General features: G+C 47.3%; 1 protein-coding gene across 1 annotated transcript in view; it reads left to right on the top strand.

The window, feature by feature from the left end:
• Positions 1-20930, top strand: part of USP24 (ubiquitin specific peptidase 24) — a 55313-nt gene that overhangs the window by 6699 nt on the left and 27684 nt on the right. The window contains exons 9-37 of the mRNA XM_061557824.1: positions 380-454; positions 753-911; positions 1556-1670; positions 2491-2594; positions 2852-2959; positions 3965-4060; positions 4507-4668; positions 5075-5158; positions 5576-5725; positions 6676-6807; positions 7235-7346; positions 7835-7911; positions 8793-8933; positions 9597-9650; positions 10226-10344; positions 10818-10884; positions 11393-11509; positions 12218-12316; positions 12979-13167; positions 13622-13707; positions 14351-14435; positions 15590-15700; positions 15985-16082; positions 16517-16612; positions 17185-17545; positions 18118-18289; positions 19052-19213; positions 19948-20018; positions 20319-20503. Of these exons, the coding sequence (XP_061413808.1) occupies positions 380-454; positions 753-911; positions 1556-1670; positions 2491-2594; positions 2852-2959; positions 3965-4060; positions 4507-4668; positions 5075-5158; positions 5576-5725; positions 6676-6807; positions 7235-7346; positions 7835-7911; positions 8793-8933; positions 9597-9650; positions 10226-10344; positions 10818-10884; positions 11393-11509; positions 12218-12316; positions 12979-13167; positions 13622-13707; positions 14351-14435; positions 15590-15700; positions 15985-16082; positions 16517-16612; positions 17185-17545; positions 18118-18289; positions 19052-19213; positions 19948-20018; positions 20319-20503 (3587 nt within the window). The remainder of the gene's footprint in view (positions 1-379; positions 455-752; positions 912-1555; positions 1671-2490; positions 2595-2851; positions 2960-3964; positions 4061-4506; positions 4669-5074; positions 5159-5575; positions 5726-6675; positions 6808-7234; positions 7347-7834; positions 7912-8792; positions 8934-9596; positions 9651-10225; positions 10345-10817; positions 10885-11392; positions 11510-12217; positions 12317-12978; positions 13168-13621; positions 13708-14350; positions 14436-15589; positions 15701-15984; positions 16083-16516; positions 16613-17184; positions 17546-18117; positions 18290-19051; positions 19214-19947; positions 20019-20318; positions 20504-20930) is intronic.

Below are 20930 nucleotides of genomic sequence, written 5' to 3'. Positions count from 1 at the left end.
TTGAAATAATAATTATTATTGTCATTATTGGCAGCAACAGCATTCACAGCAGCATTGCCAAACATCATATGTGTCGGTTTAACACGTAGGCTTTCGCGACCAATGTCATCGTCACTAGTACAGCACACCAGTGTGTTGTTGTGGCTTGGCTCTCCAACACATCGGTGTGCTGTACGAGTGACGAATTGGCACGTTCTGTTTACGTGACAACCCTTACTAGCTGGCTCTGTTGGGTGGTGGCGGGTTTTAACAACACATTTATATATTTACGCGATCTAACCCAAAAACCTCTATTATGGATCATATGTGTCATCATAATCTCATTGGTGCGGACTCTTGAGTCTCTAACATGGCTTTCATGAACCCTTGTATCCTGCAGACGATGTTCAACCCTGTGGTTCAGAAAGTTATGGCGTCATTGCAGAACCTGGATGAAAAGGATCTGAAGGACAAGGTGATGGTGGTGGTGATTTTGCTGATGATGGTGGTGCTAATGATATGCTGGTGGTGTGAATTATTGTGGTGGTGAAAATGATTGTGGTGATGTATCTGTTGCTCCTATTACTTGTGCTGATGCTGATGAGAATGGTGATGACTGGAATTGGTTATGTTGCTCTTGCCTTTGTTGCTGCTGCTGATAACTGTGTGTTGCTGCTGTGTGCTCCTTTGCGAATGTTGATGTTGCATTTGCTTCTGCTGATGTCGTTAATGATGATAACAATGATGACACACCCTCTTCTCTGCCGTCTTAGCGCCTTGCCTCTGTGCCATCGCTGCTGTCGTCCCTGAAACTGCTGTGCCTTCGTTTGAGCGCTGAAGCGGCGCAGCAGGTGGACCTGCTGCGCCTCGACACCCTGCTGCGTATGCTGCGATCGCCACACTTCAACGCCAAGATGACTTCACTCAAGGAGGTTCGAGCTGCTGCACGTGCAGATGCACTTTTCACTATATCCCCTTTTGCGAATACTGCTACATCATCTACTACACCTTACCCATATACCCATTGTGCATCATCTACTGCTACACCTTCTGCTACACCTACAGGGACACGTACTGCAGTATCGACTTCTATATCTGCATGCATCACATGCCACACTTATAGCTGTATCACCTACTTCTCTATCACATACTACTCCACCTATATCACCCGCTGCACCTCCCGCTGTCAATTTCTGCAGTATCAAGCACCGCCTGCTCTTTCACGACCCACTGCATTACCTCTTGCTGCGTCGGCTGCTTCTGTTTTGTCGGTTGCTGATGCCGACTGGATTTCAAATAATGATGCAGTGGTTAGTGCGCACTGCGTGCTACCTCAGTGACCTGTGTTTGATTCCTGGCCACAGCCAACATCTTATCTGAACCAGTCCTGGGTCTCACCCAGGTCGACTCAGCCTTAAATGTATAATTGGTGCGGTGTGTAAACATCAGCATTGTCTTGGCCACACTGGCCCCTTATGAGTTTTGCCGGCCTTCATTGGTGCTTGTGAACAGGCCTTTCCCCAAAAGTCTGTTAAAGGCTCTCAGGGGGATCTCTCTGTCTTTGTCCCTGCTGCAGGTGTCCCGCCTGCTGGAGGACAGCTCGAGTGCGCGTGCCTCGCGGGACGCGATGGCACGCGAGCAGCTGCTCTCGTGGCTCGAGCAGCAGCACGTGCTGTCTCTCGCTCTGGAGGGTGCGGCCCAATAACCTCAAACTTTCAATCCCGCTCCTCAGACCCTCGACCCCACACACCTAATATCTTACCCTCAAAACTCAATCTCCAATCCCACAAACTTAAATCTCACAAACTCTCGTGACTTCCGGTAACTTAACTCCAGGTCGCTGACTTTTTTTGACGCAGCAAACCGAACTTAGATTATGATACCACTTATTAAAACCACGACCCACAACTTTTAACCCCACGAACGTATCACGTGACTGCTGACCCTGCGCACTTGCGCTACCACCTCATGAATTTTGAACTTGACCGCTGATTCTTGATCCCACTAACTTGGATTCAGGATCTTGACCCATGACCCCATTAAGTCAACACAACACCTGACCTCCGACTCCTAAAATTCAACGTCTCACAGCTGATCCACATCCCCAACTGATTGCCATCTGCCTTTGACCTCATGCATTCAAGATCCAAGTTTTACCCCTCATACTCAACCCGAACCCCGTAACAAAAACCTTGATCCAAGAGCTCAAGAATTCAGAGCTTGACCCCTGGCCTTTGCAAACACCATGAACTCGACACATCAAGCTGGAATTTTGATTTGAAACCTATAATTTTGTCACTGAATTTCACCGAGCCTTTGCTCTGAACACATGACCTCAAGTCTTGACCTTAGACACTGCTGCCATGATAATGATGCTGATTCTAGTTGTGATGATAGCGATAATAGTGGAAATTATATTGATAATGATCATGACAATTATGATGGTGAAGCTGCTGTTGATGGCTATGATGATGCTTCAAGTGATATTAATGATGGTGATGATGTGTGCAGGTAATATAGACCAAGCACAATACTGTGACCGAGTCAAGGGAATCATCGATGCTTTGGGTAGCAAACTGACCCTCGATGAGATTGCCTCATTATGGAAAATGCAGGTAAGTGTGGGGTCATTAGGTTGGGGGAATGGGTGAGTGTGTGGGAGTGGTTATTGAGTGCATGGATTAGTTGTTGAAGTATGAATTTGTTGAGCAAGTGAGTAAGAGTATTAGCAAGTGTTAGGTGAGTGTATTGGGTAAACCAATGTGTGGATATATGGGTGAGTGAATAATTGTCAGTGAACGAATGACTGAGAGAGTGGTAGTGTGGGCGAGTAAACGAGCGGGTGAGTTGAGCTATTGTTTTTTTTGTTTAGACGGGACAGTCGACCACAGTGATGGACAACATCCACTCCATTCTCGCGTCTTCCGCCACCCACTTGGGAAACCAGCAACTTCACCACCTCTTTGACCTCATCCACCAGGTACACCCAGACAACTTCACATCCCTGCAGAAGTTATCAGCACTTGATGAACACCACTTTGGCTCAGATTGGGGTTTGTGATGACTTTGTCAGGTTCATAATGGCTGTGTCGGAGATATTACGGTTATGCATTCAAGCCCTGGCTTTGTTGGTGACACAACTGGTAACTGAGGTCATTGATTCAATATTCAATCCTCAGGGATGCCTGTCTTTTTTTCGTTTTCAAATGGTTCATAACAGCTATGTTGGGTACGTAAAGGAAATGTTAAATCGGCTTCTCCGGGGTTCCTGCTTTATGTTTGGTTGTCGCGGGGGGTTCATAATGGCCATGTCTGTTTCATAATTGCTGTGTCAGCATCACTGTGTACAAATGTTGAGGCTGTGTTGATCAATGAAGGCAAATTGTGCCACTGCTTAAAAGACTGTACATTACAAAGCTCTTCTCATTGAGCAACCCTTTGAAGGCAGTGGAAGTTCCACATTCTCATGTTGGGGGCCCACTGTCGTTCATTTGCTACAAAAGTGGTGATACTCATTATCTCAACCCTGGAAAGAGGTGGATGGTGTTGTTGATAATGTAATAATTTATCCAGTGGACCCTCATTAGTTTTTAGACTCTTTTTTTCAATATGATTCTGCATTTGGATGATTGGTAGATTCCTCTTAGTTTTGCATGTGGGAGGACACCAGAGCACCCACAAAAAGCCTTTCCACACATATGAACACTAAGCAGTTCGCGATTCCACCTGCTGTACTTCCATCTCCTTGCTACTTTTCCATCCTACAGGCTTGAGAGTTTCGCGATTGTACGTGAGCCACCAATATTTTGATTACAAGTGCGCGCCACTCCGTCTAGCTTTCATGACAGTCCCCGTTTGGGATTTGAACTTGTGACCTTTTGAATGTGAGCCGAGTCCTCTGACCACAGCGCCGCTCGGACAGATCATCATGCTGTGTCGCAGTTTTTAGCCAAAAAACCCATGGTGGTTTTGTCTCTTGCCGCAGAGCTGGGATTCGGAGAGCGACAGGGTGAGACAGAAACTCCTCACTCTGATTGGGCGAATTGGCCGGGAGGGGAGGTCGGAGAGCACAACCTCCAAGGTGAGTGAGATAACATGTCCTCGGTCTATTTTCTCACCTCTTTGTGTCACCCGTCTCCTCCTTTGGTCACTTCACCTCTCCGCACTGTCCTTCTTCTCCTTCTGTCTCCTGCTCATATCGCTTGCTTACCCTTATCACCCTTCCCCCGTGTCACTTTTCCATGTTTCTTCTTTCTCTTCTCGTACCTTCCTTCACGTCCTCTTTTATTCCCTTCCCTGCATCTCCCTTCTCTCCATGTCTCCTTTCTCCTCCACCTATCTCCCTCCAGCCCTTGTCTCATTTCTCCTCTTGTCTCCCTTCCCCCCTCTTTCTTCTCCCTCAGCATTTCTCATTTCTCCTCCTATCTCTCCCTGCTCCCTGCATCTCATTCTTCCCCATATCTCTTCCTTCTCCTTGTCTCTGCTTCCCGTGTCTCATTTTTGTGTCTCCCTCCTCGTGCCTCCTAGGTGCTGGACCTGCTGTGGGATTTCTCCCACGAGCAGTCGCTGCCTTGCAGTCTGGTCCAGCAGGCTTTGTCTGAGCACATGGCCGTGTGCTGTGAGCCATACTCGACGCGGGATGCTCTCAAGAGATCGTTCGCTCTCCGCTGTGTAGAAGACCTCAAGAAGGTGCCCACATGACCTGCATGATTTATAATGGTCATGCTGGAGACGCTGGTCCTGGCTTCAAGTCCCGGGTTTCTATTAATTGTCAAGATTCAGGGTTGCAATAAGATTTAAGAATCGATTCTTTTGTTCTCTTTTTGGCATCTCATTGGTAATTTTTCGATTATTTGCCGAATTATTATCGTTTGTGTTTGCATTATGAGCTTGAATATAGCCTTAGCATATCGTCTGCATAAATCATGAATAATACATTCTTACACACATTAATCGATGCATATATCACGTAAAACTCCATGTCATTGTTGAATCGATTGATCGTCCGATACCTTCACACCCATGATGTGAGGGCTCAAGCTCTGGGTTTAAGTGTGTGTGACAGTTATAATTACGTGTTTGCATCTCGCCACAGGGCATCCTGGTGGTTCCTCTACTGAGGCATCTGCACGAGATGGTGAAGAGCCTCTTAGAACACAGCTACCAGAAGCAGGAAAAGGTTGGTCATCAAATTAATTTCTACTTTAGTAACTTCAGGAGGGAGGGGGCTGAAATCATTTATGAAAGTTATTTGGGGAGAAGGCAGCACGGGGAGGACAAGGGAAGACATGGGGAAAAGTAAGACCTTGGGAGAGGGGGAGACATGGGAAGAAGAATTGTGACATGGGGAGGGGAAGAAAGATCAATAGCTGATTGTGTGTCTACGCAAACAGGTTGAGGGAGGTTGCTGCTCAATGGTTCTTCTTTGAGTTTGTGCTTTTTGGTCATGCCTCCCAGCTGCTTTCTTCAGAGTATGTGAAATGTATAAAGTAATGTTCATTGATTGTGTTATCCATGGGGGCACTGCATTGTATCAAAGATGAATGATGTGGAATGCAGTTCAGAGATTGCCCTCTCTTCACTCCCTCCCCCTCAGGGCATCATCCAGGAGCTCAAGAAACATGTGGACATGGTGAAAATGGTGACAGGCAGCCTGGTGGCCACCCATAAGACAGCTGTCGGGTCCTCAGGTCCTGGGGTCCTCGATGGGTCCGTGCTTGTGGACGGCCGCTATTCCCACCGTGATGTGCGTCTCCAACTCTTGCCTTCCACTCACAATAACAACACAATACAACAACGTTATTAATAATATCAACGATGTCACAATTTATCCAGGGGGTGGGGTGGTGGTGCAGTGTTTAGCACGCTGTGCTATGAACCTAATGACATGATTTGGATTTCCAACCATGGCTAACATCGGGTGGCGAGTGATTCTCAACCGGTCCTAGGTTACCCCCAATTCCTCCACCACAGATTTATCAAGCTGCATTGACCAGCATGGTAAAGTATGGTCAAACAACTTCCATGACTGACATGGTATAAGGAGGTCTTCATCCAGCAGTAGATCAGCAAAGGGCTAAAACATAAATTCATGATTAATCCATTACATCCTCACTGAGTCTCAGGACTAACTGGTTTTCAGGAGGGTCTTGAATTGGGAAGTTTGGCTACTTCTGGTGTAATGATGGCATTTGATATTTAGAGAGCTGATGGATATTTTTAAAGGTTTTTGAGATATTTATAATAGATTTTTTTGTCACATTGGTGATTATTCATGTTTTTTTTATTCACTAATTTTAAACATAAATATAGGATTCATCCTAGGGTTTTTGTTTATTATATTAATATATTCTACTGATATATTTTTATCTTGAATTTAGTTTTCTATTAATATTCTGCTGATAAAGTTTCTTCTGAAGCAGCACCAGAATGATGGTGCACCATAATGATGGTGCTGCTTCTCATGATGATGGTCTTGCTACTGCTGCAGCTCATGATGCAGATGATGATCATGATGACACTGCTGGTGATGATGTTGCTAATTATAATACTGGCGATCATGCTGACAGTGATGCGGCTCCTGTTGCTGCTGATGGTGCTAATGCTAATGATAATACTACTAGTGATACTGCTGTTGTTGCTGCTGCTTATGCAACTGCTGCTGCTGATAGTTGTGATTGATGTTGATGTTCCCAGCATGTGGAGGCTCATCTCAAGTTCTTGGCGTTCTTCCTCCAAGTGGCCGCCCTGTATTTGTCCCAGAGCAGAGCCAACGACATTTGGGACTGCCTGGTGTCCAACCCCAATGCATGCGATTCAGACAGAGAGGTGAGTGTGTATATCCGTCTATATATCTGTGTGATGTGCATATGTTTGTGTGTAGACATGCACACGTGTTTAGATGTGAGTGTCTGTTTGCCTTTGTGTGTGTGTCTGTCTGTCCTCGTATCTCCCTTCTGTGGCTTATCTGACTGTCCATGAGTCAGTCTCTGTGTATATATCTTTATGTTTGTCCTTTTCTTTGCATCGGTGTGTCTATGCGTGTCACTGTCTGTCTGGAAGTGTGGATAATTATCAGTACCTGTTTGGCCATTGATGACAATTGATCTGTGTTTGTGTCTGACTTAATTTTTCTGTCCATGTTTTTGTCCGTTAATAAAGTAGTAATCTTTCTATCTGTGTGTCTCTCTGCCATGTAACGTCTCTGTCTCTCCATGTGTGTCCATGTCGGTCTGTGTGTATGTGCGTTTGTCAGCTGTGTCTCGAGTGGTTCACCCGTGGTCTTCACGACCTGGAGCCGGACACGCAGCAGCGTCTCTTCAAAGACAAAATTCTCCGTCTGGAGCCACTTGAAATGTCCATGAACGGTGACTCCCCCTCACACGCCCCAGAGCATCATGGGGAAAAACACTCACATGGCATTGTCATTATTTGTTAAAGAGTGTGTTCTAATTGGTAATTTAAAAAACATGGATACAATTCTACAAATAATTCTTATCTAGATATTGAGTGGGTTTTGGACATTCTTGGACTTAAAACTTTCGTGACTGCAGGAATTCATATTCTTGGTTCTTTCGCTAAAGTCATGTAGATAGAAAACGAAAATCTAAATTCAAAGCAAAAAACCCACGACGTTTCAATCGCAACACAAGCGGTCTTCTCGCCACCTGTATGTATGTATATACCCATAGTGCGTTGTTTTTGTAAAATTGTGTTTTAATAGGTAGCAGAGCATCACGGGAAAAGCCCCACAATTCATTGCATGTATAATGATTGAGATTTCAGGGTTGTTTTCAGTTCTTTGGAGTGGTTGATCATGACTAATTGGCATGTGTGTGTGTGTGACACGCGTCAGCGTTCAATCTGTTCAAGGCATTCTTTGAGAGCGTGAACATGAATGAGCATCGACTGAAGAAGCAGGCTGGGCAAATGGTAATATTTTTACACGCATTATATATAAAACTAGCGGTTAGTACCCGGCGTTGCCCGGGCGAAAAAGACAAACACATGTAGTTACACACGCAAATGTATTGATACACAAAAATAGAGTTACACGCACAAATGGACTCGCACATACATACATAGACTGAACAACAACCGCCATTCGCCACTAAGTGGCGGTGACGTCACAACAACGCTTGTGCCAAGCTATGTGCACCTTGAGGCCATGTGAAGTGTCGAACGCCCGCTGGCAAGTAGACAGACAAGATACAGGAGTCTTTAGCAGAATTTTATTGAGTAGGATACAAACAGGCAGGAAACCCACTGAATTAAATTCACAGCTTTCAATTAGTAACGGCACACAGTTCCTTTGTTTCAGGTTGTCCAATGCAAGTTTGAATTGTCTATATAGAGAAGTAGCTTTTCCCATGAGTGATTATTATTATTATTTAACTGTGGAAACATATTGTAAGGCATTGGGAGCCAAGTCTGGGAATGTGGGCTTTCTCCACATTTTTACTTTTGTCTCCAGAATTTTCCACAATTCAGCTTACGTGCCAATTGAATGGCCCTTGGACACTTGCAAAAAAATGATTGGTTTGATTTCCTCATGATATGTGTTAGTCCTTCAAAACACGGGACAGCCTCTAACTCACCCTTCATGTTTTGTTAACAAACTATTCCTTCCATGTCAGGCAAAGGCCAATTATTTCACCCCTCGTAGCTGCAAACTCAACACGACCGCAACTCAAGAACACCACCACCATAATACAATCACACCAGCTGCAACACAGAGCTGGCTTTGCCTCTGGGTGCCTTTTTAATAAGTGCTCGCTAACATCCCTGCCCCCGTCTCTACCGCATGCTCCCAGCTCGTAGAGAAGCCAGAGTTAATGGGGATGGATTTCATCTGGCGGGTTGCCATGGAAACAAGTGATGATGACATCGCAAATGAAGCCATCAACCTCATCATCAGCTACGGCTTCACATGCCTCAACCCTCGCCTCAAGAAGGTACACTGCAATTCACAATGGCTGTCTCAGGTTGATACTGGCTGTGTCAGAGGCAGATCTGACACTGCTGACATCCTGTGCTTGAGCCTTGGGTCTGTGTCTATGTGTGTCTCTCAGGTACTTCATAATGGTTGGGTCAGGTTCATAATGGCTGTGTCAGTGACACCAACCGGTGATTTTTTTTTTATCTGGAGGAGCATGGTGGGACTTTGCAGGCCCTGAGGTGTTTTAGGAATGCGCTTGGCTATAACAAGTGTATTTTTTTAAGGTCCAGTGCTTTTAAATACTTTGTTTTGAAAGGTGCTTAATAAAATAAAGATGATCACTATTACATCTGTTGAAAGTGAAACTGGTCTGTGGTTTGAAAAACATTGATCCTGAGGGCCCTTTAGCTGATGGAACATAAAGTTATCATTATGTGCAGAGATGAACATTGGTTAATTGTGTTTTTTGAAACATATTTCCACAAGAACAGACAATCACGGGGTTAAATGCCTATATGCGGATTTACTCAAGATAGGAATTGGGTGAGGACATTCAGTCAATTTGCCAATATATAACCAAAATCGGATTATTATGAGAGCAATTTTGGTTGATTTTCAAAAGATTATTTTGATTTGTCAAGACTAGAATCAGAACATGGAAATGTTCATTTAATTTCAGGACCCATCCTCGCTTCACAAGAAATTCTTCTCTGAATGCCAAAAGAGACTGGAGGTGAGATCCGCAAACCCTCGTATTTCTTCTTCATTTCTCACTCTGCATCTCCCTTATCTTCGCTGTCTCTCTGCCCCTCTCTATTTCTCCTTTACCCCAATCTCCAATATGTTTCCTGACATCTTGATGCGTTTCCCCTAATTAGTCTGTCTCCTTTCTCTTTGTTTCTCCTTTCTTCCTGTGTCTCTCTTCTCTCCATGACTCCTTTGATTTATCCGTGCCTCCCGTTACCCATACTGCTACTTCACTCTGCCCGTGCCACCATTCTTCTACCTGTCATCCTTTGCTTCCCGGCATTTCCCATCACCTCCCTTTAACTCCCTTCTGCTCTTTCTCTCTTCTTCTCCATACCTCCCGTCATATAAACTTTTGCTTCCTTTCTCCGCCAGCTGATGACAACGGGCGGAGAAACGAAGTATCAGCTTGTCATCAAAATCGCTGTCTGACAATTTTATTGTAAAGGGAGCTATTAGAAAAGATGTTTGATTGATTGGTTGATTCCGGTTATCTGCCATCAACTTCCTCTTAACTCCCTTCTCTCCGCTCCTCTCGCCCCCGTCACGTGTGTGTCCCAGGCGGCGAGTGGAGGTCTGAGCGGCGTGCCTTCTGTCTGCCACGTGCTGGGCCGTGCGACGCGGACGTTAACGGCTACGGCTTCCCCGGAGCTCTCCAGCACCGTCGACGCCCCCTCAAGGTTTCTGGCATCTCTTATTTATAGGAAAATATGCAACTCAGAAATCGCACGGCTCATCTCGGGCAGCCACACACCCAGGCGTTCTCACACTTTCCTGACACAAGTTTGAAGCTTCGATAGTGAGATAAAACTAACTTTTTAAAGTCATGGTCAGGCACTCGGTCACAGCGCACTGGCCATGCCGCTGCATTGACAAATTGAATCGTGTAATAGTGACGTATCGGTGATGTAACTGCCATAATAAAGTGCTTGACCATGATTTTTTGTTATATTTTTCACAAATGAAGATTAAAACTCTGACGCACGGCCTAGGTGTGTAGCTACTAGGGACGCGTTCTCTGTTTTTGGTTGCGCCTTCTTTTACACATTCATGGGCCCATCCAGATTCAAGATCTGTCCTTTATTTAACAAAATTGTATTGACTCTGATTGATGGATTGATTGTTTGATGGATTTTTGTTTGTTCAATGCCAGGGTAAGGAGGGTTTTGACTCTGGAAAGGCTCTTACTTCTGGCGGAGCGATATATTGTCACTATTGAGGTGGGTGAGTGGTTGGGAGGGTGGACGGGTGGGTGGGTGGATGGATGGCTGGGTGTGTGAGCGAGTGAGCTCGTGGGTGGATGAGCAAATGAGTGAGTTTGTGGGTTGGTGAGCGAATCGGTGGGTGGGTGGGCGGGTGGGTGAGCGTGTGAGTGGGAAAGTTGAAATTGAGTGGGATGGATGGGTCAGCAGGTGTGTATGTGAAGAGTGGGTGATTGTATGAGCGGATGGATGAGTGAGTGACTGAATGAGTGTGTGGGTAAGTGAGTGAATGCGTTGGTGGTAGAGTGGGGAAATGAGTGGATGATTGAGTGGGTAGGTGAATAGGTATGTGATTGAGTGAAAGAATGGGAGAGTAACTGAATATATGAGTGAGGAAATTAGTGGATGGGTGTTAGGTTGAGTGAGTGAGGGAGAAAGTGAATGTGAGCGAGTTAATGAATGAGCGGTTGAGTCAGTGATTCAGTGAGACTTTCCTCATCTTCTTGTCTCCCGTGTCCTCCTTCAGGACTCCAGTGCCGATGCATTTCCGCGGACCCTGCTCCCCCATGGGGCCTCGTTTCATGGCCATCCCATCACCCTGCACGTGTCGTGTGATGGGACAGGAACCTCATTCACACTAGAGGTGAACAAGACCGGGGCCCTCGGGAGTCTCAATTGAGACCGAAATTGGAGTCTTGATTGAGACTCGGCTCCAGGTTTAAATACGTGCTTGTGTGTCGATGTCTGCGCATATGTGTATATATACATACAGTGAGGAGTGGTGTTTTGTAGTGGTTTGCACACAAACCTGCCCAACTGAGTTTGATTCCTGCTCACGGTCAACATCAGTGGTGATTATCTGAACCGGTCCTGGCACTCTTTTAAGTTGACTCGGCCTTACACGAGTACCTAGTGGAGATGTATAAACATTGCCACTTGGGAGACAAAGGTGGCTGGGCATGGTGCTTGCCAACCACTCGTTTGTGTGCCGTGCTGCTAACAGCACTTTAGCAAAAGGTCTGTAAAGGTTATACAGGAGATATTTGTCTTGTATATACATACACCAACTTTGGTGACAATTGAACTGGTTCCGGGTCTTCCATAGGTTAACTCAGTCTTAAATGAGTACCTAGTGCAGTGTGCAAACACCAGCACTCGGAAGATAAAAATGTGGCCGGGTATGGTGCTGGCCACCTTCCTCCTCGTGTGTCTTGCCGGCCTTCATAGGTGCTCGCTGATCGCTTTTGCCCCCAACAGTCTGTGAAAGGCTATACGTGGGTCTTTGTCTTTGGTGCCGTAACGTGAACTCCACTACGAGTCTCACCCCTGTCTCCCACCGTGGCCCCTGCAGGCTCATGGCAACGAGACAGTCAGCAGCGTGAGAGCTCGTGTCGCGGCTCACATCCCCTGCTCACAAGACGTCCTCCAGATTTTTGCCAACGACACCTTGGTTAGTACGAACGCATGGCGAGACACAGGGAATGGATGAGAAGGAAAGGAGACTTGGGGGGAGGTGAAAGGAGGCACCGAGACGAGATGGGAGACATGGCGATGGGAAGGGAGATGCAGGAAAACGTATGGAGACACTGGGAGGCTGTGGAAGTCTGGAGAAGGAGAAGGGAGATATTGGGAGGAGTAATAAGATATCGGCAAGAGACTGGAGAGATAATGAAATATCAGAAATAAGGAGGGCAATGGCTATATGGGAAAGAGAATAGAGATGTGGGGAAGAGCAGGGAGGCATGAGAAAGAGATGGATGGTATGGGGAAGAGATGGGAGAAACGAGTAAGAAAATATGGATAGCAGAGAATTAATGCATAGGGGGGGCGGAGCAAAGAAACTGGTCGAAGGAAGATGCCCGGAAGACTTTTAAGACACGGGGAAGAGAAAGGATATGCGGGAAAAAGAGTAGACATACGGGAAGGAGAAACGAGACCCGGGAAGGAGAAATGAGACCCGAGAAAGAGATGGGAGTCGTGTGGTGAAGGAAGCACGAGGGAGGAGATGGGCAACACATTTTCCATCTCCTCCTGTGTCACTTTGTCCCCGCAGCTGTTCTCCTGCGTTGTTGTTGCTGCATGTGAGTCTCCGCGTCCCCGTGTCTCCCTCAGCTCACCTCCTCCCGCAACCACAAGCTCCTCCGCCAGCTGCACTTTGCCGAGCGGCAGCAGCTTGGGGCAAAGGTCGCATCGGGGTCGGCAACCTCCACTTCTTCGGCAGCTGGAGGAGGAGGAGGCGGCGGGGCGGCAGCAACCGCCACGGATACAGCCGCCACTGGCAACGCGTATGGGCTAGATCAGGTGACGTCTTCCCATTAATTGATTAGCAATTCAGGGAAGGTTGCATTTGTTAAATTTGACACTTGCTTACCCCGACATTTTTTTAATATGAATTTCAAGACTTTTCAGGAGGGCCCTGCCAAGTTTTTGCCATGGGGGGAGGGCGATGTTGCTATGTGTAATCCGAATTGATTAATTTTCATCGTTGGGATGTTTGGCCAATACTCATTACATTTTATGTTTTTACGGCCATGGGAGGAAGCACATGCAGAACAGGGGGAAATCATTAAAATTCTACACAGAAAGGCAACTGAGTCGGGAAGGGAGTCGATACCCTTATTGCTTGAGGCACAGTTGTTACCACTGTGCCACCCTGCCAGCCAATGGTTACTAAAGAAATACAGATTTTCATTGTTTGCCTACCAAACTATATTTTTTATAAATGATGTTATTCATGGTGATGATGTTGTTACAGGAGAAATCCCTGCCCGGTGTTGTGATGGCACTAGGGCAACCGATGTTCGACCTCCTCTACCAGCTCGCCAACATCGACGAGCCTAGGTTTGACTCGTGAATGTGACACTCGCCTCTTTTGGGGCTCATCAGTGTGCTGTAGGCTACTCGCATGCATCCATCGTAGGTCAAGATCAGAGGCTCTCCCTGCTTAAGCCAGTTTGGAGTAGCGCCCAGCCCTGTGGCGCCCCCCTGTCTTTGGCGGAAATTCCACGTTCCCGTGCCAGTCTCTGCATAGAACACGACTGCTGTTGGCTTCCTACTGAGAAGTGCTGCTTATTTTATTAGCCTCGGAGTGATGGTGTTGGTGTTGGCGATGATAGTGTTGGTAACGATGGTGATCATTAAGTTGGTGATAATAATTATACTACTGCCAGTGATTATTGTGGTGATTATGTTGATAAGGGTGCCGATGCAAAGTAACAATGGTGTTGATTGTGATATGAATGATCTTGTCGATGATGCTGTTGATGGTGATCATAATGACGAGTTTACACATCTGACTAGGATTTGAAATTGCAACCTTCCTGTCTGAATTGAGTGCTCTAACCACATTAACACAGTCACATTACAAATGTGTTCATGATAATACTGTTTAATATCATGGTACTATTCATTAGCGGGTGGAAATTTGCATCGATTCCATCATGTTGATTGTTAAGGTCTAATACTGTCGTGTTGCTGGTTACAGGCTGACTGTGCGAGTTCGGAACCTGCTGCTTCTCATTCCCACGGACCCTTCAGTCCAAGATACCCTGGATGCCTTGGGGCGAAAGGTGCTTTGGCCTTCATAATGACCGTGTTGGGTTCATAAAAGCCATGTCATGAGCCTCTGCCAGCACGACTGAGGTGCTGGATTTGGTCTTAAACCCCTGGGGCTTCGTGTCTCTCTCTTAAAGGCTTCAGTGGCTGTGTCAGGTTCATAATGGCCGTGTCAGGTTCATAATAACTCCGTTGGAACAGGGGCCTCAACACTTTGGGGCACCTGCACTCCACCCCCTTAGTTGTGTTTTTCAAAACATTTGTGCACCCATTTGGCTTATGAACATGGGCCCCCCCCATTCGAAGTATTCACTATTCGCTCCCCACCATGTGCTGTGATGTGACGAATTAATTAATTTGTACTGTTTCATTCCATCTCAATCCTGTCATGAACTGATATACAATGTGCATATAATTTGCAATTTTTTTGTTTTAATCGCAAATTCATTTTAGGTGCACAATTCAATCTGTTAGTTACATGCCTGCCCCCCTGACCCCCCCAAATTTGAAATCCCCACCCCCCTTGTCATAACCACGGAGCCAGCACTGCTTATGTAATCGGTTCAAACCTCCCAGTACTGTGGTCTCTGTCTCAGGCTGCTCATAATGGGTATGTCATATGGGTGCCACGGTGGTGAGATGTTAACTACTTCTCCTGGTATACAGTAGGTCGTGGGTTCGAGCCCAACCCTGACGCCTGTCTATTTGGAGTTTGCGTGTTGTCCCCTTGATCGCCTGCATTTCTCTCTGGGCCCTCCGGTTTTTCCCTCCACATTTAGAATCGGCATGCGTTTAGAGTATTTGGCTGCTATAAATCTCCACGTAATAAGCCACTTCGTTGCGCAATCATTTGTGACCAGGTCCCTTCTGAAAAAGAGCTATATAGCTTAGTGGACCTTAACTGGTGAAATAAAATAAAAGTTTTTAGTTTATATTCACAATGGCTGTACGATAGACACCAAGCTAACATTACTAGGTTAATAATCGATTAATAATGTTTGTGATGATGTTGGTGATGATGTTTGTGGTGACGATGTTTGTGGTAATGATGATGAATTTCATGGTGATACTTTTGCTGATGACATGTTTAGGGTGACTGAAGGTGATGTTGCTACTGATAATGATGATAATGGTTGTGATATTCATCTGAAGTTGTTGATGTGTCTAGTCTGCAGATGGGAGATGCAACAGCATCCAGGCCTTGGGCTCCGTTCTAGAGAGCCTTTTCCGATTCTCCTCCACCGGCATGTCCACCTTCAGAGTTCTCTACAACCTGGAGGTACGGGGAGACTCGTAGAGGGCAAGGCAGTCACGGGGAGGTGATGCCGACGATGAAGCTGCTTCTGTTGCTGACACTGTTGCTAATGCTTCTGATGCAGCTCCTGCTTGTGGGTTTGCTTTTGCTGATATTTCTCCCGCTAATGGTTGTGTTACTTCTGTGGATGCCACTGCTGCTGGTATTGCTGCTTCTGCGAATGCTTTTGATGGTGATAATGCTGCTGATGCTACGGATGTTATTCCTGTTGCTGATATTGTTGCTGTGACTTGCTGATGTTGTTGCAGGTTCTGAGCTCGAAGCTCATGCCGTTGTCTCAAGATGAGATGGCTCGGGACTGTGCTCGATCCTTCTGTGAGGGCTTTGTTCAAGCAGGAGGACTGAAGTAAGATATCACTGTCTTTATCATCACCATTTTCACCACCATCGGCAGCTGTATCATCATAGTCATCGTCAGACCTCTCCTCGGTGTGGTATGCGAGACATCCTCTGTTGTGTTAGTTGGTATTATTATAGATTTGAAGTTTTCGTGACTGCAAGGATCCATACTCTTTGGTTCTTTCAGTAAAGTCACGTAGATGAAAAAAAAGTTAAAATAACTAAATTAAATCACGACGTTTCGGAGGCAACACAAGCTTCCGCCATCAGGTGGAACAGCCACAGCTGTTCGTGATTTAATTGAGATATTTTCATTTTATTATTATTATTTTATTTTTCATTTAGTTGGTATAGTCCATGAATTTGTGTATGAGACCATCCATATGTGTATTTGAGTTGGTATAGTCTGGAGTGACTGCCCCCACTATGTGATCCACTCAGCCTCGTTGTGGGAGTGATGGAGAGAGACACTCTTCCCATGGACACGGACTACGAGACGAGACAAGACATCTACTCCATCTGTCTTCAGTTGGCCCGGTCAGACATCAACAACATTAACATGATTGTTATCTGCGCAATGAAATGTTAGTCATGTAATGATTTGTGCAATGAATCAATGAGTTGCCATGGTCCAGGGTCACGATTTAGTTAAATAATTGATTCTTGTTATTTTTCTTGTCATGTATTGTCATATAGTTTAAATTATAATACATTTGCAACATGATGCATGTGTTGTGAGCATGTGACAATTGATCTTAAGCAATTAATTATTGCAATCATCATAACAAACAATTATCACCACAATCAATCATCACCACCAGCACCGCTAACACCACCAGTGCTTGGCAACACCCAACACAACCACCACGAATCACCGTGACCTTCTCCACTACCAGCACTGCCATCACCACCTCCACCATTATCACTACCATCACCACATCAACACGAGGACCAAAGCTACCACTGCTAGCACTGCTGCCACCACCACCATCGCTATTGTTACCACCATTACCACCGACAGCGTCACTAGCCTTGTTGTCTATAGGTATGAGAGGACTACTCCCCTCCTCATGTCTCCTCCTCATGTCCCCTCCCCCTTTCCTTCTCAGCTTCTTGCTCGTCGGCCTTCCCCTCGACAACAATTTTCCCGACGACATCGCCATGGAGACAAACGAGGGCCGCCCATCCCCATCGTCGCGTCCAGCCCGCACCGCCCATCACCTCCGCTCCAACACCACCACGTCGCCGTCAACGCCATCGTCGTCCTCGTCGTCATCGCCAGCCACGGGCTCCATCTGCTCCACCAACGCCAGCACCTCCCCCTTCTCTACCGCTTCAGGGACTCAGCCCGCCACTCCCTCCACGCGCCTGTCTGTGGGCAGCGGCGGTGGCACGGGGACGCAGTCCTCGTCTGATCGCGCGTCGATCCGCATCGACGACGTGCATCCGGCAGCGCGAGCAGCCATACAGGTGCCCAGCGGGGTCCACTTGGCACGTTCCAAACCAGATCTGGGGAGTGGGGCGGGGGGGGGGCGCTGAGTTAACGTACGGCGTAGACGGAGCCTGATTGGGTGTATAGTGACGTATCCCTCCGTGTCTTCCTGTACCCCTTGGCATCTTCCTATGTCCCTCTGTCTCTGCCAGTGTCTCTCCATGACCCTCCGTGTCTCCCTGTGTTTGGCCATGTCTCCTTGTGTCTCATCAAGCCTTCCATTGATTCTCTGTCCTCCCCTCTCCTTGCTGTTCCTCCTTCCCTCCCCACCCCCCTATGCTCTCCTCTTTCCTCTCAAAAATCCGTACACCCTGTTCCTGCAATGTTCACCTTCCTTCCCATCTCACTCTCCTTCACTTTTTCTTTTTTATCCTTTTTATCTCCCATGCTACCCTTTTACCTGTGCCTCCCTTTCCTTTGCATGTCTGCCTTGTCCTCCGTTTCCTTCCTTCTCGCTGTGTCTCTCTTATTCCTGTGCCTTTGATCACCTCCTCGTCTCTCCCCTCACCTCCCCGTGCGTGCCTCCTGTCTTTCGCCTGTGTCGCCCCAGACGATGGAGTCATGTGATTTTGCAAGCGCAGTCTCTTGTCTCGTCCGTGTCTCCTGGGCGGCTGCTGCTGGGCGTCTGGATCTGTCGGGGACGACTCCACTATCTGATCCCGGCGTCATTTACATGCGTGGAGCGATGGGGGGTGGCAGACGCAGTCGGCAAAGCAGCACAGGTAAGCGACGGAAGCCTACTGTTTGCAGTGACTCTAATGGTGGCACTAACAAGGACTCTAACCCTGGCCCTGAAGCTAGCAGTCACATTAACACCGACTCTGATTCTTTCCCTGACATTAACAGTGGTACTACTTTCCAACACTGCCACGAATGCTGATGTTAGCCCTAATTCTCTTAATGAAAAGTCCTGGTACTAACTCTGACACTGGCCCTGTTATTGGGCACTGGCAAAAAACTTGAAACTAGCAACCTGCCCTGCCAATGACCTGAACACACAAGCCCGATTCCTGATCCTTAGACGAAAACTTGCCCAAACCGTGATTTTATAACACATTAGCGAGCGGGTTGAGAGTTTTGCGGGGCCAAGGGTGACGTAACGTCACAGGTTACATAGGGGGCTTTAGGAAAGCACTTTCGGGAAAGTAGGCGGGGCCGAGCTGGGGGGAGATAGCCACCCAAAGGGTTCTTAAGGGGGGGACCCCGTGACGGAGGCGTGGTCGTCGTCGGGGGCCAGGGTAAGGACCGGCTGGTGTAGGGTCTCCCTCCTCGTCGCTGAGTGAGAGAGCCAAGGGGATAGCCGGGGTAGGGTGAAGGACGGAGATAGAGTGCACCTACACTGGTGTGAGTGTAGGATGCCGAGTGAGAGAGTGTGTTAATAAACGGCAACAGCCCTTATAGTATTCCTCGTCTCCGCGTGGTTGTACTGCACAACAATTGTATTGTGTAATGCTTGTGTTTTGTGTTTAAATGTGATGTTACAGGCAGCACGGGCAGCTCGGGAAGCGAGTTGGGCGACCCCTCTGCGGTCCTGCAGGCCGGTGTTTGTGTCCGGCAGCTCGCTGTGGCTCCCAAGGACGCCCGCGTGTCCATCGAGGCCCTCTCACTCCTCGTCACGTGTCTGCAGCTACGCAGCTCTCTCATAGGTCAGCCTCATGCCCTACCCACAATGCCTTGCTCCCTAGTGGGTGTTGCCATATTTGGAAATAATAATTCCCATAATCCTATAATGAGTCTGCCTCTTCGGTGATGGTAATACCCGTAATATTTAATTCCTGCTGTTCCCCTTTCATACTTGTACATGTACAGCCCGTTTGTCAATGCACTGGTGGAAGAGTGCCTCCCTGCTCCATGTGGGCCGTGGGGGGTTTTTGTCCATACTTCACCACGCTGGTCAGTGCAGGTTGGTGAATGTGGGGGAGGGGGGATTACAGAACAAAACAATATTTCGACTGGCCCACAATTCTTCCTAAACCTGTTTTTTTTGGCACATGATTGTCAAAAATCCAAGCACTATCCTCCAGACTTAAGCCTGCTTAACTTAGCAGGTCTGATGGAATCTTGTGCTTTCTGGGTGAGAAAGCAATTCTCAGAATTAATTCTGTTTCGGGATAATCATTTCTAGAAGTCTTCAGTTCAGTTTTCATCAGCAATTCATAAACATTGCACAATCCTAACCTCCTAAAGCTCCTTGTATTAATAAATATCCCATGATTGTTTTCTTGTCGCACCCTGTGTTTGGTTGTAATAATACCCAACGTCCTTCACTCCTGCACTCTTATCGATAAATATCAGATGATGATAGTTCAGAGAGTCCGACATTGTGGTTGCCGCTTTTGTATCATATTAACCCCAGAATGCCTCGCTGCTTTGTGCCTAGGTGCATTCTACACTGTTCCCTGTGTCTCTGACTTCATCATCGACATATTACTCTGCTCGCCAAGCGAAGAGGTGAGATGACAGCTATAGGATTTACCCCCTTTCCTCGTTTGTCAACCATCTTCACGCTCCACCTCTGCATGCCTCTGTGTCAACATTCTCTCCTCTGTGCTCTCCTACTCTCGTCGTGTCTCCCTTCACCGCCTTGCATCCCTTCCTCCATTCTCTTGATGTCTCCACCTTCCTGTGTCTCCCTGAGGTGTGCTCTTGTTTTTATTTTTCTCCCAGAGTCTTCCCCCTTCACTTCCACCATTTTTTTACCTACCCCCCCCCCCCCCACTAATGTCTCCCCTCTCCCCGCCGTGCCCCCAGGTGCGGCGTGCTGCGTGCGATGAGCTCTACGCTCTGAGCTGCACCTCCTGCCCCACCATGGGAGGGGGTGTGGGGGACGACGCTTCCCAGGGTCAGAAACCACTGCTCTTCCTGCTCAGGGTCATTCTACAGGCGCGTCTACCGCTGTGGACACCGGCCGGGACGTTACGGGGACACCACCAGCGGTGGGGACACACGGGGAGGGGAGAGGAGACACGGGCAGGGCAGAGGAAATTAGACACAAACAGGGGAGAGGAAAGAAGACACGGAAAGGAGACAGCGGGGAGAGAAAAGGCCACATTGAAATGAAAAGCAAGTCGTGTAGAAGAGAAGGGTGACGTGACGAGGAGAAAGGTGAAATTTGGACGGGAGAGGAGGCATGGGGAGTAGTGTGACATGGGGATGGAAGAGTGCACATGGGGAGGAGGAATGCAACATTGGAAGAAAGAAGTCATGGGGAGAAGAAGAGTGACACGGGGGGAGGTGGGGGGGTAGAGGATACATGGGGAGGATAAAAGTAGAATTGAAATTAAAGAAAGTCGCTGGGAGGCGAATGGACATTGCAGAGGAGAAGGGAGGAGATTGGGGAAAAGAGGCACAGAGAACAGAAGG

This window comes from Lethenteron reissneri, chromosome 24 (genome assembly GCF_015708825.2).
Source record: "Lethenteron reissneri isolate LAM-NWPU_2019-01 chromosome 24, ASM1570882v1, whole genome shotgun sequence".
Taxonomy (NCBI): domain Eukaryota; kingdom Metazoa; phylum Chordata; class Hyperoartia; order Petromyzontiformes; family Petromyzontidae; genus Lethenteron; species Lethenteron reissneri.
The sequence above is the reverse complement of the archived record's forward strand: the minus strand, read 5'-3'. Positions and strand labels throughout refer to the sequence as shown.